Source organism: Equus przewalskii, chromosome 2 (genome assembly GCF_037783145.1).
Source record: "Equus przewalskii isolate Varuska chromosome 2, EquPr2, whole genome shotgun sequence".
NCBI classification, from domain to species: Eukaryota; Metazoa; Chordata; class Mammalia; order Perissodactyla; family Equidae; genus Equus; species Equus przewalskii.
The window spans coordinates 21,616,546-21,637,322 of NC_091832.1; the positions used below are offsets into that span (position 1 = coordinate 21,616,546).

Genomic DNA, 20,777 nt, shown 5'->3' on the forward strand with positions numbered 1-20,777 from the left:
GTATGCTTATTGCATTTTTAATACCTTCTCTAGGATGCTTAATTCAAGTCACTTAATGATAATTAATATCTAGGGGTTATGTGCATACTATAGATACATACGATTCAGGTCAACAAACACTGTTGCTGGCTAAATAAAACCCAGTTCCTGCCATCAGAGAGTTCACCTATGGAGGCAGAGATAGATGTGGAAACATAAAGAAGCGTGAGAAATTCCAAGATGTGCTCTAGGAGCACAAAGAATGAGGCAGGGAAGAGCTGAACCCTGTTCTATAGCAGGCTAGTGAGAAAAGCGATATTCTAATCCCTTTGAGCTTCCTTCTCCCAGATTCATTTGAAGTGATTTTTAACCTGCAGAGCTCTTTTCACTTCTTTACATCAAAGGGAGGTGCAGAGGGAAGAGCGTGTGCAGCTCTGTAAAGCCTAGAGAGTAAGAGCCCTGAGAAAATTATTTCTGCACAGATACAGATTGGCTTTGATTTCATTTAAATAAACTGGCTCTCAAAAATTCTAAGAATACTAGCTACTCACACAGTTTTGCTTTCATTTACACACAGATGAGAAAGCATCTGTAGCTCTGCATTTTATTTGCTATAAGCAAAAAGTGGTTCGAGATATTTCGGTATCCGAAGCTTGGTTGTATTGAGCCCTCACATGGCCCAGTTCAGCCCACTGCAGGTTTGTTTTTTTTAAAATTTTTTTATGACGCTTACATAATACTCCAAAAAGAGAGGTTTTTAATGGATAAATTGACATAAACTTTTCCTCTACTGGCTATGTCTGCTGAAATAACACTTCTTTGTTTGCTATATTATTTCCTCCCAAGTTTACTGCTATTTTATTTAATTTATGTATTTCTGCTGCAGCCCTCTAAATGACCTTCTGTTTAGAAACAAAACCAGCCAGCAAAAAACAAAACAAAACGAAGAACAACCCTTCCCAAACAACAAAACAGTGCTCTGATTCAAGGTTTGTCGTGTGGGTTTCCAAAGAAGGTTGGTATGGTTATGGTGAATGCAAATAATTTATCAGCCCTGCAGTCAGAGATGGCAATCAAATGTAGGTTCTTAACAATAGCATCTACAAGGGGGCTATACAGGGAATTGCTAGATTCGTGACATCATATCCATATGCTTTTCTCTTTAGAAAAAAAATTTCTGTCTTTCTAGAACGACTTTTATATGCAGGCGCAAGTTTATCTGTTATCATTTGATACCTGTGCTTTTTGAAGTACAAAGACAGTGTTACATAGAGAGGTGTGGGTTCCTTCACGCTGTGGCTTGGAGGCGTGCTCTCCTTGCTGACAGCATTATCCAGAGTCTTTTAGTCATAAGGTGGTGGGAGAAAAAGCAAAGCAGGAGATTCTGAGTATATTATATGCAGCATTGTAACCCCCTAGTTACAGTTTTTTTTAAAAAGTACATGGTTTAATCATTTGCCTTCAATCTGTCTTTAAATATTATAAAGCCCTTGATGACTAGATCATTTCTGAGCTGGTGACTCTATGGTAGGAGAGCTATTTTCAGCTACACCAGTGTTTCGATTAATACTCTCACTTATAACCTGGTTGTCAAAATGGCTTTGGACTAAACCTTAACAGATAGGTCTTTTGAAACTTAATAGCAATCGTACCCAATTAATACAAACTTTTGATTAATAAGTACCAGGTAGCAGCTAAAGGCATTACAATTGTGATAGACTGGTTTCCATTTTTTCGCCTAGGTGACCAGACTTTGAGGTGTTTTTTCCTTTTCCTTCTTATGATTGCTCAGGAGGAGGGAAATGGATGGCTCTAGGTGTCATCAGTGATGGATGGCTATTTGCCTAGGTGAACTGGGAAGCTATTCTCCACCGTTGCTTTGTTCAGAAAGTTCCATCTTATGAAAGCCCATCTTGCCTTTGAGTGAAGTGGAGTGGTCTGAAATGGATAGCTCAGGGAACTGAAATTTGGTTGCTCCTTTTATGAGGAAAGATTGCTTTGTGATTTGAAAGGATTTTTCAGTTTAGTGTTTAAGCAGGAAAGGCTGTTTCCTAGCTGGTTATGTTAGATTTAGTTCTCTCTTCTTAATCCACTTGGCTTTTCTTCAGTTTCTCTTTTTGCTCATCTCTTATCATACCTCCCATTCTAGTGCTCTCCCTAATTTAAGTTGAAAAGCTCTCATTTCTTAGTGAACTGAGAACTTTGTTTTTCTCTCCTGTCTCTCTCCTCCTTTAGCTAAGGAAATTAATAAACATTGAGGATCTGACTCAAATGACTAAAACTCGAGTAATTCCATATCGGAGCTGACATCTTTTGCTAGATTTTGTTAGTTTAAAAAATAACATAAATTTATTTAAATATTGGGTAAACTTTTAAAATTAACAAATAATTCTTTGAAGGCTTATTATGTGCCAATCATTTTGCTGGGCCTACAGATACACAGATACAAGATACAACCCCAGCACTTAGAGAGGACAGAGTATGTGAGGTAGACAAACAAATAGGATCCAGTGACAGAAATACTACAATAGAGGTATATGTAGGATATGCAGAAGAGAGGAATTTTGGGGTGAAGGTTTCATCAAGGAAGACTTTCTGGAATAAGTGGTACCTGAGCTGAAATGAAGTGTAGTAACAACAATAAAAGTAATGGCAGCTAATATTTACTGAGCTTTAACTACAATGCCAGGCATTATGTTAAGTAGTTAAGTACTTTGCATAGCTTATCTTGTTTTATATCTATAATAACCCTGTGAATTAAGTACTGTTATCATCATTCCAATTTTTACAAATGGAGAAACCCAGAAATTTAAAGACCCACGTTGACTCAACTAGTAAGTTAACTAGATTGAGATTCAAACCCAGGCAGTCTTATTTCAGGGACCAAAGCTTAACAAGACTTGTAAGGTGGGGGCCAGAAGATGAGATGAGAGAGAATAAGGGTATTGATCTTTTATTTATTTATTTATTTATTATTGAGTTAATGATAGGTTACAATCTTGTGAAATTTCAGTTGTACATTATTGTCTGTCAGTCGTGTTGTAGGTGCACCCCTTCACCTTTTGTGCCCATCTCCCACCCCCCCTTTCCCCTGGTAGCCACTAATCTGTTCTCTTTGTCCACAGGTTTAAATTCCTCATATGAGTGGAGTCATTCAGAGATTGTCCTTCTCTATCTGGCTTATTTCACTTAACATAATTCCCTCAAGGTCCATCCATGTTGTTGCAAATGGGACGATTTTGTTCTTTTTTACGGCTGAGTAGTATTCCATTGTATATATATATACCACATCTTTTTTATCCAGTCGTCTGTTGATGGGCACTTAGGTTGCTTCCACGTCTTGGCTATTGTAAATAATGCTACAATGAACATTGGGGTGCATGGGACTTTTGGAATTGTTGACTTCAAGCTCTTTGGCTAGATACCCAGTAGTGGGATAGCTAGATCATATGGTAGTTCTATTTTTAATTTTTTGAGGAATCTCCATACTGTTTTCCATAGTGGCTGCACCAGTTTGCATTCCCACCAGCAGTGTATGAGGGTTCCTTTTTCTCCACAACCTCTCCAACATTTGTTACTATTTGTGTTAGTTATTTTTGTCATTTTAATGGGTGTAAGATGATATCTTAGTGTAGTTTTGATTTGCATTTCCCTGATCATCAGCCATGATGAACATCTTTTCATATGCCTATTGGCCATCCGTATGTCTTCTTTGGAGAAATGTCTGTTCATGTCTCCTGCCCATTTTTTGATTGGGTTGTTTAATTTTTTGTTGTTGAGTTGTGTGAGGTCTTAATATATTATGGATATTAAGCCTTTGTCAGATGTATTACTTGCAAATATTTTTTCCCAGTTAGTGGGTTGTTTTTTTGTTTCAATCCTGTTTTCCCTTGCCTTGAAGAAGCTCTTTAGTCTGATGAAGTCCCATTTGTTTATTCTTTCTATTGTTTCCCTTGTCTGAGAAGACATGGTGTCCGAAAAGATCCTTTTAATACTGATGTCAAAGAGTGTATTGCCTACATTTTCTTCTAGAAGCCTTATGGTTTCAGGTCTCAGCTTTAGGTCTCTGATCCATTTTGAGTTTATTTTGGTGAATGGTGAAAAGGAATGGTCAATTTTCATTCTTTTACATGTGGCTTTCCAGTTTTCCCAGCACCATTTGTTGAAAAGACTTTCTTTTCTCCATTGTGTGCCCTCAGCTCCTTTGTTGAAGATTAGCTGTCCATAGATGTGTGGTTTTATTTCTGGGCTTTCAATTCCGTTCCATTGATCTGTGCACCTGTTTTTGTACCAGTACCATGCTGTTTTGATTACTGTAGTTTTGTAGTATGTTTTGAAGTCAGGGATAGTGATGCCTCCAGTTGTGTTCTTTTTTCTCAGGACTGCTTTAGCAATTCAAGGTCTTTTGTTGCCCCATATGAATTTTAGGATTCTTTGTTCTATTTCCGTAAAGAATGTCATTGGGATTCTGATTGGGATGGTGTTGAATCTGTAGATTGCTTTAGGTAGTATGACCATTTTAACTATGTTTATTCTTCCAATCCATGTGCATGGAATGTCTTTCCATCTCTTTATGTCGTCATCCATTTCTTTCAGAAAAGCCTTGTAATTTTCATTGTATAGGTCTTTCACTTCCTTAGTTAAACTCACTGTGAGGTATTTTATTCTTTTTGTTGCAATTGTGAATGGTATTGTGTTCTTGAGTTCTTTTTCTGTTAGTTCATTATTAGAGTATAGAAATGCTACTGATTTTTGTAAATTGATTTTATACCCTGCAACTTTGCTGTAGTTGTTGATTGCTTCTAAAAGTTTTCCAATGGATTCTTTGCGGTTTTCTATATATAAGATCACGTCGTCTGCAAACAGCGAGAGTTTCTCTTCTTCCCTTCCTATTTGGATTCCTTTTATTCCTTTTTCTTGCCTGATTGCTCTGGCCAGGACCTCCAGTACTATGTTAAATAAGAGTGGTGATAGAGGGCATCCTTGTCTCATTCCTGTTCTCAGGGGGATGGTGCTCAGTTTTTGCCCACTGAGTATGATGTTGGCTGTGGGTTTGTCATACATGGCCTTTATTATGTTGAGGTAGTTCCCTTCTATCCCCATGTTGTCCAGAGTTTTTATCATAAATGGCTATTGGATCTTGTCAAATGCTTTCTCTGCATCTATTGAGATGATCATGTGGTTTTTATTCCTCAGTTTATTGATGTAGTATATCATGTTGATTGATTTGCGGATGTTGAACCATTCCTGTGTCCTTGGTATGAATACCACTTGATCATAATGTATGATCCAAGAATAAGGGTATCGATCTTAATTTGGAATTTTCTTTTGGAAACAAATTTTTAACTCAGTTTTCTGAGGGTTCTCTATGAACCTCACCTTGGAGACTGTATGTAGTTTTTCATTAAACCAAGATTAAATGAGAGTGGTTTTCATAGTTCCTTTAACTAGTAAAGTATAGTAATTCTACCTTAAGTAGGTAGATTAAAAGAACATTTTCCCCCTCTTTTGCCTGTAAATATTGCCCTCCTGTAAGATGTTATGGTACTGTTTTTTTCTTCAGCAACTTGCCACAATCCAGTACGTCTGAGGCTTCTTTCGCGACAGTCTTAGAGGAGAGGACTTACTCTTCTGAGTGTTCTTAACTAGAGAAGTGCTGCAAGTGTCAGGTTTTGTGAGGTCCTGGAAGCTTGTTTTCCATCTAGCCCACACTCAAGAGTTAATGTGAATAGTGGCTGAGAGGTATCTGTTGGGCAGCTGGTTCCATGGGGAGTTTGTCTTTGATCAAAATGGTCTTTGGGAAAAATGGAAACATTACAGTCAAGGGAAATGAGTCATATGGACACAAAGCCTTTTGATTCTTGTTTAGCAGTTAGTTTAGTTTGAGCAAATCACCTACACCATAACATTTAACAAACTGTGTCTTAACAAAGCTAGGCACACAGGAAAGGCAATGGATAGTAATTATTTTCTTTTCAAAGGACTGCTTTTGTGAGGCTGCTGCCACGTTTCAATCCAACCTGTGTGCAGCTGAGGAAAGAAATGGTGGCCCTTTTTGAAAAGGGAAGAGGGCAATGGTTATTACCCTGACTTTTTCCAAACTTCATAATGCCTGATTGTGCCCTTCAGAGGCTTTGGTTACCTCCTCTGCCTTGCTTTGTGAATATTCTAACCCCCGCAGGAGAGAACTGGGATGGAGAGTAACATGGAACCACTTTTTTATTTGTTTATTAGTGGGTGTGCAGGTGACAGACATGCTGACAGTCAAAAGTAGGGTGGAACGTGCCCCCTGAGGTGGTTTGTTTTCGAACGGTTCCTGTGAGTTGTTTTGGGATTGATGATATGCCTGCTTGTCTCATTTTCACGTGGTAGCCATCTTGGCTGGGACCCACTGCTTCTGAGAGAAGGCATACTTTTGATGATAGCTGCAGGAAGACAGAAGGTGTGGAGCCATAGTTCAATCTCTGACTTCAGCACCAAATTTAAGGCTTCTGCCTTACTGCTTGACAATAGTTCATTACAGGTATAATTATCAAAGGAAACCTTTGAATGGATTCTTGACCATATTATACAATCGTGAGATTTCAAGAAAAGAATTCTGGTTTCAATGAATGTTAAAAGTAAGTGCAAATTTTGCCTATAAAACCTAACCATGTATTATTTTCTACAGAAACTTGGTTCCCCCGCCTGCAAAAGAAGAATTTACCAACTACTCTTTTTTAAAAAATAGTACTGGTGGGACATTCTCTCTACTCCCATTCCCGCCGTCTCAGCCCTTCCACTGGGATACAATTTGATGAATTTGGTTAAAGTGTGAATTCCTAGTGACCTTAACAATATAGTTCCTAAGATAGCGGGCGTTCTGTCTCTGCTTTCTTCTTGCTTGCCAGCCAGCACAGTTTCCAAGTTAGCTGGAGAAGTCAAGCTTGTTACCTGAGATTTAAGAATGCCAGAGGCAACAGCACTGTCTCTAAATATTTCCAGAGTTGTTCATAGCTTTCTAAAAGTATTCGATGAATTTTCTTCTGGCTAATAATTCATATATTCTATAGACTTTTCCACTCTGCTGCTTGGAATCATGAAACCTGGTCTAGATTTTGTGCCAGATTTATTAGAATTCTGTCTTTTAAGAGGTGGTAGTGATAAGTAAGCATTGCTAGCTCCAGAGCCTCCTGTTCTGGGGATCCTCCAGGAAATGCTTGTGGGAGCCCTATATCCTCTACTTTGCCGTGGCTTTAGAAAGCAAAGGATTGGCTCTGCTTCCCTGGTCTCACCCTGGGCAAGCTTTCTACGTGCTCCTACCAAAGTGAGTTCCAGACTTTCCCAAAAGGTTTTCAGTCTAATGTTCTACCAACTGTAAGCCCTTTTTTGTAAGGATTTAGTATTGCTTTTGCTTAGGCCCTGGGAGCAGAGCCAGGCTATGGCGGCGTGGGCAGGAGAGGAACTGATCTAAAATTGGAGCTTATTTTCATCTTACCTTTTATCCAAGTTACTTCTAGAATCCAATATTGACTCTACCAATGCTTCCCTGCTTCCTCCTCTGATGAACTCTTTTCCCAAGAGTAACAACAATGAAAATTGAATCTAAGAGAGGTTAAATTACTTTTCAAAGTTTGGATTACTAGTAAATGGTGGACCTAGAGCTGAAACTGGAACCCATATCTTTTAACCATTCAAAATGGTTAACCATCTTTTAACCATCTAAGAGGAAGAACTGTGATCCACTGAATGGATGAAAAAGACCTGTTTCCCCCCCATATTTTAAATTATTGAACACGTAATAGAGCAACATTAAATAGCATTTAATAAAATAAAATAACTCAGTTAAAATTCCACTAACTAAACATTTCAACTGATAAGTCAGCCTCCTCCCCTTATTGGGAACTATTAAGATTAATTCTCTTAGCAATGCTGTAGCCAGCTAACCTCCCCCAGATCTCACATTTCTTTTATTCCTGGTCACTGTCAAAGATATAAGTGCTTCTGATCATCTGTCCTCTCCCAGGCTCTATTCCTGTGAGCTAAGACAAAGGATCAGATTGTCAGATAATACTCACATGAATCAGAGATCTTACCCATTACTAAGCTTTAGTAATAATTTTAAGAATATAGCAATCAAGAGGTACAATGAAGCAGGGAAGATTTGGAACATCCTGTATGAACCCCCAGATTGTTCCTTCCCTCATTGAACATGTTCTCTGCAGCGCAGAGTAATGGATGAGATCTCTAACTGAGGCTTCCCAGTCACCTCACAAAGCAGGGGGAATGTTTGGGTTATGAAACATTTCTCTTTCATACTACCAGAGAGTTGTGTAGCTTTTGTGATATTCTTCAGGGAGCCATGGAAGCAGAAGAACGCCTTTGCAGGACAAACCAGTGTTGAAGCTTTCCCCCCTGCTTTTAAAATTTTTTTTGTGAGGAAGATTGGCCTTGAGCTAACATCTGTCACCAATCTTCCTCTTTTTGCTTGAGGAATATTGTCCCTGAGCTAACATTCCTGCCAATCTTCCCTATTCTGTACGTGGGACGCTGCCACAGCGTGGCTTGATGAGTAGTATGTAGGTCCACGCCTGGGATCCAAACCCTCGAATCCTAGGCTGCTGAAGCGGAGTGCCCGAACTTAACTACTACACCACAGGGCTGGCCCCTCACTCCTGCTCTTATCTCCTCCTCTTTCAAAGATCTGGATTTTACCAGAGGTGCTAGCAACAACCAGAGAATTAGAATTTTTTTTGCTATCTTCCTTTCTTCTTTGTAATCCCCATAAATCCCCTTGACCATTTCTTCTGAGTCCAAATCTGTTTACCCAAAATTCCATTGGTAAAACGTCTCTGTGACTTGCCTTAAAGCTTTCACCATTTTGTACCAAGGATGGATAGGCAGCCATCCTGTCATCAGTTCCTCATCATTTCCATTCTCTCCTTTTTTCTTGCTATAAAGTGCCTTAACCATTATCATTTGTGTGAGTCTGATTTGACATTCCTGTATAACTTTGTGCTTTTCAACTCACTCGCACTTATCACCCCTCTTTCCCAACTTTTTAACTGTGACAAGAATTCATTGAGTTATTAAACCTTCTCTATACTCAAACTTGTTAGTCAAGACATTAGATAGAGAGAATGTTCTGAGACCTGGCTTTCTCTTGGAGAAAGACAGTGTTTTCCCTCTAGCCTGCAGGCAATGGTTGCTCATTCTCCCATATCCCATGTACCTCTCTCTGAGTTTGGAGGTGGAGCTGATGTCCTTATCACTCCTCACTGTCACTTCTTGAACATTACTCCTCCACTTTCATGTAAAAGCTTCGCTCTTTGAGATTTATACCACTTCCTACCCCTAATCATTACTCATCTACCAACCATCATTCACCCCCCCACCTCACTTATCGTGGCATTTGGGCCTCATCTCTTTTCGACGTACTATCATCAGCCTGGTTGCCTTCAGTATGACCCACCTGATACCTGGCCACCTGGTTTCCTGACAGTTCATCTGTTCATTCATTCTTTCAGTACTTTATTCATGCATATGCATACATGCACTTATTTGTGCATTCATTCATAAAAGATTTTTTGAGGGGCTGGCCTGGTAGCATAGCAGTTAAGTTCATGCACTCCCCTTCGGCTGCCTGGGGTTAGCTGGTTCGGATCCTGGGCATGGACTTACACACTGCTTATCAAGCCATGCTGTGGCAGGCATCCCACATATAAAATAGAAGAAGATGGGCATGGATGTTAGCTCAGGGCCAATCTTCCTCAGCAAAAGGAGGAAGATTGGCAGCGGATGTTAGCTCAGGACTAATCTTCCTCAAAAAAAAATTTTTTTTATGCCAGAATTGGAGATACAGTAGTGAGAAGAAAAAAAACACCCCAGACATAGTCCTGTCATACTGGAACTTACAGTATAGTGGGGGGAAAAGACACTGAATAGATTATCACACAAAGAAATGTAACTTTATAAGTGCTGTAATTGCTTTGAAGGAAAGGGGCAACAGAGCCCAGAGAGTGTGCAATTAGAGAGACGTGATTTAGCATGGAGGCTTCTCTGAGGAAATGATGTTTTAACTGAACCTTCATATATGGAGTTAACTGGATAAAGAAGGGAGGCAAGAGAGTTCCAATAGGTTGGGCAGCATGTGCGAAGTCCAGTTAGGGGAGAGAGCATGGTCCATTTGAGGAGTGAAAGAAGGCTGGTGGGTTGGAAGTAATGAAGGAGGAAGAACATGATACAAGGTGGGCCAGAAAGGTAGGCAGGGTCCAGATCATACAAGATCATTTTAGGTTATGTTAAGGATTTTGGTCTTCATTCTAAGAGCCTTGGGAAGCCATTGAAAATTTTATTTAAATTTTTAAAGTTTATTTTTCAAAAGATAAAAAGATAATACATGTACATTGTACAAATTCAAAAGGTATAAAGGGTATTTAGTGAACAAACAAGTCTCTTACTTCAGTCTCTTAGCTACCTAGTTTCCCCTCCTAAATGCAACCATGCCAATTTCTTGAATATGCTTCCCCAAACAGTCTGTGCATATGTATACATAAACATATTTCCACCCCCCCCCCACACACACAAAAATTGTAGAAACTATACACACTGCTCTGCCTCTTTCTTTTTCCACGTCATGTATCCTGGATATCATTCCACATCAGGACTATACAGAGTGACCTTATTCATCCCAACAACTCTGTAGGTCTTCCTTAATTCATTTAACAAGTTCTCTATTGAGGGATGTGTAAGTTATTTCCAATAGTTTTTTATTTCAAATAACATACGGTGAATATCATTGATATCATGCCACATATGTGATAATATATCTGTTCAATAAATTCCAAATTTAGCTACCTTTATTCTAGAAAGGCTGAAGGAAAGACCTCAGAGCTCTTACATTAGTTTGCAGTCCTACATTTATTGTCTGTTTAATCTCTGTCTCCCTCATCTAATTTATAAGCTCCATCAAAGTAATGCCTAGTGTGAAACAAATGCTCAGTAATATTTGTTGAATAGGTGAATGAATAAGGAGATAAGGGTAATAGCCAGGTGGGAAGAAAGGGTGCCTTTTTATATCAGACAGAAATAATTTGCATCTCTATAAAGATCAAAATCATCTGCAACTTGTCAATAAGTTAACATCTGAATTTACGCTCTAATTATAGTTAATAGTAACTCAAACAAAAGTACGTTCTCTTAGACCAAGGGTTGGCAAACTTTCTTAAAGGGCTAGATAGTGAATGTCTAGGTTTTGCCGGTCTCAGGAACTCCGTTGCAGCTACTTAACTCCGCCGTTGTAGCGCAAACGCAGCCGTAGACAATACATAAACAAGTGAGTGTGACTATGTTCTGGAAAACTTCTATTTTCAAGAAAGCTGTAAATAACTTTTGGAGTTGGCCCTAGGGCCATAGTTTGCCGCCTGTGGCTTACTGAATCAGTAGTGATATCCCTTCTTTCATTCCTGATATTGTTAATTTGTGACTTCTCTGTTTTTTTCTGTCATCAATCTGACTAGAGCTTTGTCAGTTTTATTGATCTTTCAAACAACCAGATTTTGGTTTCATTGATTTTCTTTATTGTTTTTTGTTTGTTTTCTGTTTCATTGGTCACCCTTGTCTTTATTTTTTCCTTTCTCTACTTATTTTGGATATAATGTACTCTTCTTTTTCTAGCGTTTATGATGAAAGCATAGGTCATAGATTTTTTTTTTTATGTTAAAAGTTTGGCCTTTATTTTTCCAGATCTTTTTGAATGCATATAATATATATGTACAAACAAAAAAGCTTCATTTAAAAAATAAAACAAGACCATAATATGTAGATTTTCTGCTGCTTGCTTTTTTAACTTAACGAAGTATCATGAGGATATTTCTATGTCTGTACATGGAACTCTGCCTCCTTGTTTTCGGTTGCTACATAGTATTCTAGAGTAACTATTTTTGTATTGACAGACATTTATGTTCTTCATATATTTCAGCAGTACATACTATTCTAAATGAAATCCTCACAAGTGAGAAGTTCCCCAAGATAGAGGTGCACAGAATATTTTTGTTAAATGTGTGATTTATCGAATGTCAAAGAATAAACTGCTTCTGTATGATTTACTGCACTAACTACATTTGATGACCCTTTCTTTGTTATGAATTTTCTTATGTTGTTTAAGGGCTGAACTTTGGGGGAAAAGTCTTCCTACATTCATTACATTCATAAGGTTTTTCTCCAGTATGGATTCTCTGATGCTCAGTAAGGCCTGAGCTGTGCTGGAGGCTTTCCCACATTTCTTACATGATAGAGTTTTTGTCCAATATGAATTTTCTGTTGTTCGATAAGGACTGAGCTCTTCCTAAAGGCTTTCCTACAGTCGTTACACCAATGGGGTTTATATCCACTATGAGTTTGATGATGTCCAGCAAAGGATGTATACTTGAAAGATTTTCTACATTTACTACAATGATAGGGTTTCTCTCCTGTGTGTATTCTTTGACAGCTAATAAGAGTCGAGCTCTTCCTAAAGCCTTTTCCACATTCATTATACCAATATGTGTGTATGGATTTTCTGATGTTCCAACACAGTCGAGTTATCTCTGAAAGCCTTCTCATATTCATTACGTTTAAAAGGCTTTTGTCCCCTATGTGTTCTCTCATGATGAGTAAGGGTTGCCTACTGAGCAAAGACTTTCCCACAGTCTTTACATTTGTAGGGTTTCTGACCAGCGTGAATTCTCTGATGACTTAAAAGGATAGAATTCTTTCTGAAAGCTTTTCCAAGTTTGTTGCATTTCTGGGGTTTCTCTCCAGAATGAATTATCTAATGATTAATAATTGAGTGCTTCTTGAGGAATTTCTCACATTCAATACATCTATAAGTTTCCTTGCTTATGTGAATTTTATGATGATTTAAAAGAGATGAGCTGCTCATAAAGGCTATCCGACATTCTTTACATTTATGGAATATCTCACCAGTATGATTTCTCTGGTGACTAGTAAAGGAGGAATTATGTCTGAAGACTTTCCCACATTACAGTACTCTGTGGAGCTCCATCTTCCCAGTCAGGGCCTATATCAATCATGATGCTTTTGGTTTGCTCTTACAGAGCAGATCCTTCAGAAGTATTTTGCTTTAGGGCTGACATCTTTGTTTCAAACCAGTACTCCTAGACTGCACACGTAGCTGGTGGAACTTCTTGCACTTTCATCCAGGGCTCTGTCCTTTGCTCCAGCTGGGCAATTAATTTTAGTTTGAAAGAGAGAAGCCCACAGACACCAGATTCCCATAGTTTTCCAGCATCACATCCATATACATGTCCACTGAATAGCATCCAGGTGCCTCCGTTCAATCTGGGTAAAGGCCACAGCCACACCCCAAAATGTCAGTGATCCCTGGAATCTAGGCTGTTGGTAGTCTTGGAGCCATCTGTTTCCTAAACTGTCCTCTCAGGCAAGGGCAGAGAATCCCGCATAAGCCAATAGTTCTGAAGGCTAGAAGTCCAATGTCCAGGTTTTGGCAGGGGTGGTTCCTTCTGAGACCCTGGGTAGAATCCTAACTTGACTCTTCCTAGCTTCTGATAGTCACTGTCAGTTCTTGGCATTCCTTGGCTTGCAGCTGTATCACTCCAATCTCTGCCTCTGCCATCACATGGCATTCTCCCTGTATGTCTCTCTAGATCATTGATTTTAGACTTTTCTTCTTTTCTAAAATAAGCATTTAAAGCTATAAATGTCCCTCTAAACATTGCTTTAACTGCACCCCACAAATTTTAATATGTTGTGTTCTCATTTTTGTTCAGTTCAAAATACTTTCTAATTTCCCTTGTGTGTCGACCTCTAAGACTGAAGGGGATCATTGTCCAGATGTCTGGAGCTTTTTCTCTGTGTAGCTTTCTCCTTTTTGGTAGTTTGTTCCAAAATTCTAGCTATCACAGTCACCCTGAATTCTCTTTCCTCAATTCAGCAAAACTGCACTGTTCTGCTTGGTTCTCCCTCCTTGTCCCACTTTCCTATGTTAAATATGAGAGAATTCTGAGAAGAATGATGGAAAGTTGCCATAAAAGTAACTGACAGTAGTTACTGATGTAACAATTTATTAATTTCAACAAAGTCTGTACACTCAAGTAGCTGTTTCTAAGATTCATACCGTTGGTTACTGTCTTGGAAGGAGGATGAGGAAATGAGGGTATTTTTGTAGCTCTTGTTGGCTTCATTTTTTTCAGTTACTATTTCTTCATCTATTCTTAGGGAAGTTCTGTTTCTTCTGGCATTTTAAATTGCCTTGACTGGTGTTAGATTGGTGCCAGTGTATCTCTTTTCTTTTAAGTAACATTGGCAGATTGGCTTCCATAGTGCTTGCTCAACTCAATATCAATAATCCAGAGCCTGCCCTAATCTCCTATCTCCCAGTTGCCCGGGGTCCACATTTAGTCTGTTGGACATGTGGTAAGTGTTTCCTGGGAATCAGGTTGGCTTTGGCTGTTTATCAGGTTGTTGCTTTAGTTAGTCATGGCCCTTTTCCAGTTATGTGTACATGCAGACATAATTATCCATCTCTTCAGTACTTTGCTTCTACTGCATATTTTCTATATGTCATTCTAAAATATATTTTGTGTTATAGCCCGAGATCCTGGGCTAGGGTGAAGAAAGAGGCACCTCGGGCACAAAATTTAAGGAGGCACTCACTCTCAAGGTTGGGTGAGCCAGCCCTGCACTTACATGACTCTGAGAGTGAACGCTTCCTCAGTTTATATTGCTGCCAGTTCAGTGGGGAAAATATTCCAGCTTGTTCAGCAACCTGCTCTGCTGTTCCCATAGTCCTCACACTGGCCCTGAGAAATACCTTGGAGGTGAGTAGGAAGTCGAATAGCAGGACTTTCCCCAGCCCCTCATCCTTCCATATGCTTCCACCGGCATAGCTCCTTTGTTTTCCTTTTTTCCTGTTTCATGTACTGGAGTTCTGTGTAAAAGGTCTCTGTAGAAGGGACTCATTGAGAAGGGGAACCACTGATGAACTGGAGTAGTACTTCCACATGCTAAAATATCCTGAGCCGAAAAATATTCTTTTCCTTCTTCTGTTCCACTTACTAGACAGGTTTCCCACTCTCTTAAAAACCAGTCTTCAAAATAGCCTCAAACGTTGGTGTTTAGCACTCTTTACAAAGCAGTACTCTCTGTTTTTATTTCATCTTAACATGTTTTCATTCTTTGTTTTTAGATGCCAGTGAAAGCAGGTGCCAGCAGGCGAAGACACAATTTGGAGTTGGCCTGAGATCTGGGGGAGAAATTCACCTCCAGCTTCTTGAAGGAACCCCCTCCCTCCAATCGTGTTGGGCTGCCTGCTGCCAAGACTCTGCCTGCCATGCCTTTTGGTGGTTAGAAGGGATGTGCATGCAGGCAGACTGCAGCAGGCCCCAGAGCTGCCGGGCTTTTAGGACAGACTCTTCCAATTCCATGCTGGTGTTTTTAAAAAAAACCCAAACCGAAGATGATTTGGGCTTTCCACATGAAGATGGTGTACCACATATTCTGGGGCTAGATTGGAGCAGGGCATCTTGGAGGAGACAGAACCCACACAGAGCTACACTCAGACCTGCTGTATCTTCCAGTGACCAGCAAAGCTTAATCAGGAAGCTTCTGAAGAGAAGTAGTCCCAGGGAAGAAGTAGTTACACCGTTAGTGACACAGCATTCTGAAATGAATGACTCCAAGGAACTAGATGATAGGAATACCAATGGCTCTACAGAGGTAAGCAAATTATGAATAAGGAGCAGAGAAACTGTTAAATCTGCTCTCACATTTGGCACATGTGAGCAATGAAACTGATGCTTGTGGGCAGCACTCATAGACTGAGGAGTGTATGCAAAAAGCTGCCACGTGTCATCTTCATGGGTACTGCCCAGACGTACAAGGGTAACTTGACCTTAGAGGTGTTCACTCCATGCAAGTCTGACCTTTGTTTTGGTGAAAACAGAAAGCTGTTCATTATCTAGTCTAAGCTGGTTTTTGGCTACAGGTAAGTGCAATTGTGTGGGTGTTAGTCTCCACCAACGATTCTGCAGTGTTTTCTGCCAGATTGCAAAACACTTGATTGATGTGGTTGCAGTCAAGTTCTCCTCCTCCTCCCCCATCTCTTGCCTGTAAACACATTCCTTATGAGATAGTTTCTATTCCAGACTGTAGTAACCATGTCTGGAACCACAGATTAAGACCTGACTTGCCAGGCTGGGTAGCCGGATGTGGCCATTAGCCAAGCGCTCTCTGGGGTGAATTCTCACCAAGCTTTGTATGCCAAGGGAGATGCCAGCAATAGAGTTTATTCTGCTTATTATGTGTCTTCATTGTTGATTTTCCTGGGCAAATGATTAAAAGGAATGACTCACTCTATGCTCAGTCTCTCTTGATTGCTGTGACTTATTTTTGTATTTCTTTTGTTCTAGTTGTCTCTATCAAGTTGAAGCCAGAGTGGGGAGGCTACGACATGCCAGGCGCTGTGTGTGCTAATCGTTGTACTATGTGATTTTGTTTAATTTTCATAGCAATATTTCCACATAGGTATTATTAGCCCCATTTTACTAGTGAGGAAACTGAGGCCCAAAGAGGTTAAACGGTTTGCTCATGCAGTTAATTCAAACCTAGAATTGGAACCCAGATTTAATATTAAGAAGAAATCTTTTAGTGCAGTATTAGAGATACGGTCTTAGGTTTAATATGCCCCAAAACATTTATGGACACCTATTATCATTGTCAGGTACTTTTCTAAGCACTAGAGATACAAAGATGAACAAGAGAGAAGAGATCCGTGCCCTCAGGGAGTTTATAGTCTAGATTCAGACATGAACATAGGTATTTACAGTAGTGTATATTTATTGCACTAGGAGATTTGTGTAGACAACACAGTAGGAATACAAAAGAGAAAGTGATCCACTTAGGCAGGCAGGTGGTGTGTATGTGCAGGGAAGACTTTACAGCGATGTGTAGCTTGTTTCTTGAAGGATGTTTAGGATTTCACTACAGGGTTAAAGGTAATACAGAACATTCTGGACAGAGGCATAGTGTATGCAAAGGCTCAGTCAGTCAGCAGATATTTATTGCACGTTTACTATGTGCAAGGTACTACACTAAGCTAGGCACTGGAATATTATAGTAAATAAGATGAACATTATTTCTGCCCTAACAGAGCTTACACTCTGGCAAGAAAAACAGACATTACATTTATAATAAATCATTATAAGTTTGGTGCAGGTTATGAGAGGATAAGTGCAGAGAGCTGTAAGAGTATCTAACAGGCACCTAGTCAAGACTAAGGGTAAAATTAGACTACCCCAAGTAAGGAAAGTTGAAGCTGAGACTTGAAGCAGAAGTAGGAGTTAGGAAAAGAAACAAGCAAAGAGTATTTCAGGCAGAGAGAGTAATGGTTTCAAAGCTTGTTAGGTGCCCTAGAGCATGGCAAGATCAAGCAGTTGAGAGAGACTTGTCTTGTTTGGTAAACCAAGCAAGAGAGCTAGTGAAAGAAGAGGCTTGAGAGGTGTGCAGAGCCTGAGGCCTTCTTAAAATATTGGTCTTTGTATTAAGCAGGGAATGATATGATCAGCTGTGTTGCTGTGTGGTGAATATACTGGAGAAGGGCAAGGATGTACACGGAGCAATCAAATAAGAGGCACTTCAGGCAAGGGAACCATTGCACTGAAGAAGGGGGTTGAAGATCCAGGAAAGGAGATAAGCAACAAATAATCCTTTAGAGCTGTGGTTCTCAGACTTTAACACGCATCAGAATCAGCTGGAGGCCTTGTTAAAAATAGAGTGCTGGGCCCCAAGTCCAGAGTTTTTGATTCAGTAGGTCTAGAGTGGGGCCTGAGAATTTGCATTTGTAACAAACTCCTGGAGAGTCCTGATGCTGCTGGTCTGGGAGCACTTTGTGAACCCCTGCATTATAGGTCAGGTGGAGTCCAGAGCACGGAGCACAAGATTACCCTTAAGCAGGAGGAGAGACCACTCCTTCATTGTGATAGAAAGGAAGAAATGGGTGGATATAGGTGTAGCCAAGGTGGATTTTTAGGTTTGGTAGAAGGAAGTTGTGGTGTTCTAATCTCATTCCTGTTTTTTTCTGAAGTGGGATAGATCATTTACAGAGCAGAGAAGCAGAGGTAGGTAGAGTGGGGATAGGTGGGTAGTAGGGAGGAAAATCAGAGGTTTGGAGAGAATGTTAAAGGTCTGAAACGGCCATTGTGGAGGGTAGGAGAAAGCAAACTAGGTGATGAAATAGAAAGATTGCTGGGTAGCATTGAAGATGGAGACCATGAATTTATGAGTGGTACTGATCTTTATAGTTGTAAGATTCTCCTCAGTAGCTCTCAGCCACCTGTCAAGAAAAGGCTGATAGTTTGATTCATCTAAGATTGGGACTTTGCCAATCTTTTATAGAAGGAAAGTGGGGCATGGAAATTAAGGTTGTTGTCAAGAAAGTGGATGAAAGAGAGAGCATAAGAGGAAAGGAAAAGAGGCAAAGATGGGAGGGGCTGACAGAGATACGATCGAGGAGTTTGGCATTCAGAGGTTTCAATGATGAGAAGCAGATAGAAGGGCAGAGGTAAATGTGAGTCCTGGAAGGACAGGAGATGGTAGTCAGAGTATGGGATATTTGAATTTAAGATGTTGGAAGTGGAGAAGTTCTGGTGATTGCAGGATCTAGGGTGTACCTGTGGAAAAGAGTTGCTGAGGTAGAGTGGAGAAGAAATTTATTGGCAACAAGGAGCTCAAAGAACGTATTGAGTTATCCCTGTAGACATTGAGATAGACTTTAATAATGATGATGACGGTGACAGCAGCAATAGCTAATGTTTACTGAGTGAGCACTTACTATGTTCTAGGTACCATTCTGAATCCTTGATGTGTATTAACTTTTAATCCATACAACAAATCCTATGAAGTACTATTACCACCTCTATTTTATAAACGAGGAAACTCAGGAAAAGAAAGATTAAGGAACATGGCCAAGGCAACATAGCTAGTATATAGTAGTACCAAGTCTTGAACCCAGAAAGTCTGATTCTATCCAGTGTTTGTCCTCTTAATCCTCTTACTCTTTAGGCAAGGACTTGGAGTAAAGAGGAATTTTGAGAGCCAGACATCAAAGCCATCAGCTAAGTAGGAGGAGTATTGAGTAAGTTGGGAGATGACAGCTCTCATAAGGACTGAAGTGTAGTACAGCAAGATGGCAAAGGAGAAGAGGTTTTCACAAAGAAGAGTAACTGTTTACAAAGGGCTTTGGGAAGGGGAGCAAATAAAATAGCAGCCCACCTTCAATCCTGAAGTATGGGGGAATAAGTAGCCATCATACTGCAAGGATACGTGGGAAACAGTATCCTCAGGGGAGGGCAGGCTTGCAATTAAGAATAGGTGATCAGGGACCACTCTATGGGCATGTGACCCGTGCAGTTAGTTGTACAAGTCCCCACACTTAGAAAGGCGCTGGTTAACGCTCGGCTGTCATTGTCTTGAAATTCTTAGTAATTTTTTAACAAGGGACTCTGCATTTTCGTTTTGCACCAGACCTTGCAAATTATGTAGCCTGTCCTACAGAAGGTATAGGGAACAAAAGATGAAATGACTGAGTGTATAGGTGACTTTTTGATCATGAAGTAGAAATTCCAGACAGTTCGGTGGAATGTTTGAGAGAAAGAAAAGGAGGTTGGGTCTCACAGGAGAGGAAGTGTATATAGATCACTATAGGGGTAACAGTTGTAGTGTGGTAAATGTTAAACAACTGGTTTTCCCCCAGAAAACAAAAACAAGCCTTGACTTACAGACTTTGCCAATTTCCATGGTGTAAATACCACCATGACCAATTTCAAACTACCAGCATGAAGTCACTGAACACAGAGTTGGGGGAGAGAGGCATTGTCAGCTCATATGAGCTGGCTCTGGCACACTACAGGATAATTATGATCAATAAAATTAGACACAGGCCAGTAAGATTAGAAATATGGTAGATTTAGGCAGTCTCCTGGAAGATGGTGAAAATTCGAACTTGACCCTTATAGAATTAAGGTGTACGCTGGAAGGAAGATCCTGAGGTTGTATGGCTGGGGAGTTCTTTTCCTTCTTGTTTAGCAGCAGTGGGCAGTGGCAATAAATTGCTGCCAGTGAACAGGATCTCAAGCTTTATGGTCTAACATGAAGAGTGGGTAGACATGGGGGGAGGAATTTTGAACTTGGACTATGAGCCCCAAGAGTGAGAGTGGGCCTTTGTGCAGTGTTCCACAGAGGCATTACATAGTTTGGCATCGCATGTTGAGAACTGCAAGCATTGCTAAAGAACGGGGCAAAGTGAAGTCTTCAGATCCAGACAAGTTATATTTGACCTTATATGCCATGCTTAGGAGCTTAATAGTTATCCTGAAGGCCATGGATAGCTCTGGAAGGGTGGTGGGATCACCTTGTGCATTCAGAATAAACTGGTAGGTATTTCTTTTAGGAGAAGACTTGGAGTTCAAGCTTCTGCTTAATGCACTAGGGAAAGGAAGAGAAATGTATACACTGCTGATCTTCTCCTCCTAATTGGGGATGACTGGCTAGCAGCACTAGTTTCTAGTTTGTGCTCTTTTCGCTAAGGTAGGTCAAGCAACTCTGCATCCAAAGTGGGAAGAAATTATATCATAAATTCCTTTTGTCTTGCCTGAAATGCCTGTAGAGCTGCAAAGGCATTGGCTTGTCAGTAGCATTTTTCGTTCTTTTGGAAACATACATATATTGTATCCAAGAGCAGGTATTGTAGACCTTTTGCAATTCCAAACGTGGATAGGAGTGTCACCAGTTTATTCCCCTTT

General features: G+C 40.0%; 1 protein-coding gene, 1 long non-coding RNA gene and 1 pseudogene across 12 annotated transcripts in view; 1 reads left to right on the forward strand and 2 right to left on the reverse strand.

The window, feature by feature from the left end:
- KIAA0319L (KIAA0319 like) overlaps positions 1–20,777 on the forward strand; it is a 90,343-nt gene that overhangs the window by 14,940 nt on the left and 54,626 nt on the right. For all 10 annotated transcript variants that reach the window (XM_008533354.2, XM_070610348.1, XM_008533357.2 and 7 more), the window contains one exon: positions 15,167–15,696. In XM_008533354.2, the coding sequence (XP_008531576.2) occupies positions 15,167–15,696 (530 nt within the window). The remainder of the gene's footprint in view (positions 1–15,166; positions 15,697–20,777) is intronic.
- The window catches only part of LOC103559658 (uncharacterized), a 54,521-nt gene continuing 34,790 nt past the window's right edge, over positions 1,047–20,777 (reverse strand). Inside the window, exon 4 of one of the 2 annotated variants that reach the window (XR_011537471.1) lies at positions 1,047–1,319. This is a non-coding gene — a long non-coding RNA (uncharacterized lncRNA). Of the gene's footprint in view, positions 1,320–6,183; positions 6,405–20,777 lie in introns of those variants that run through there. The other variant, XR_547027.2, reaches the window with a different exon arrangement.
- Positions 12,003–13,094, reverse strand: LOC139081941 (zinc finger protein 485-like; annotated as a pseudogene).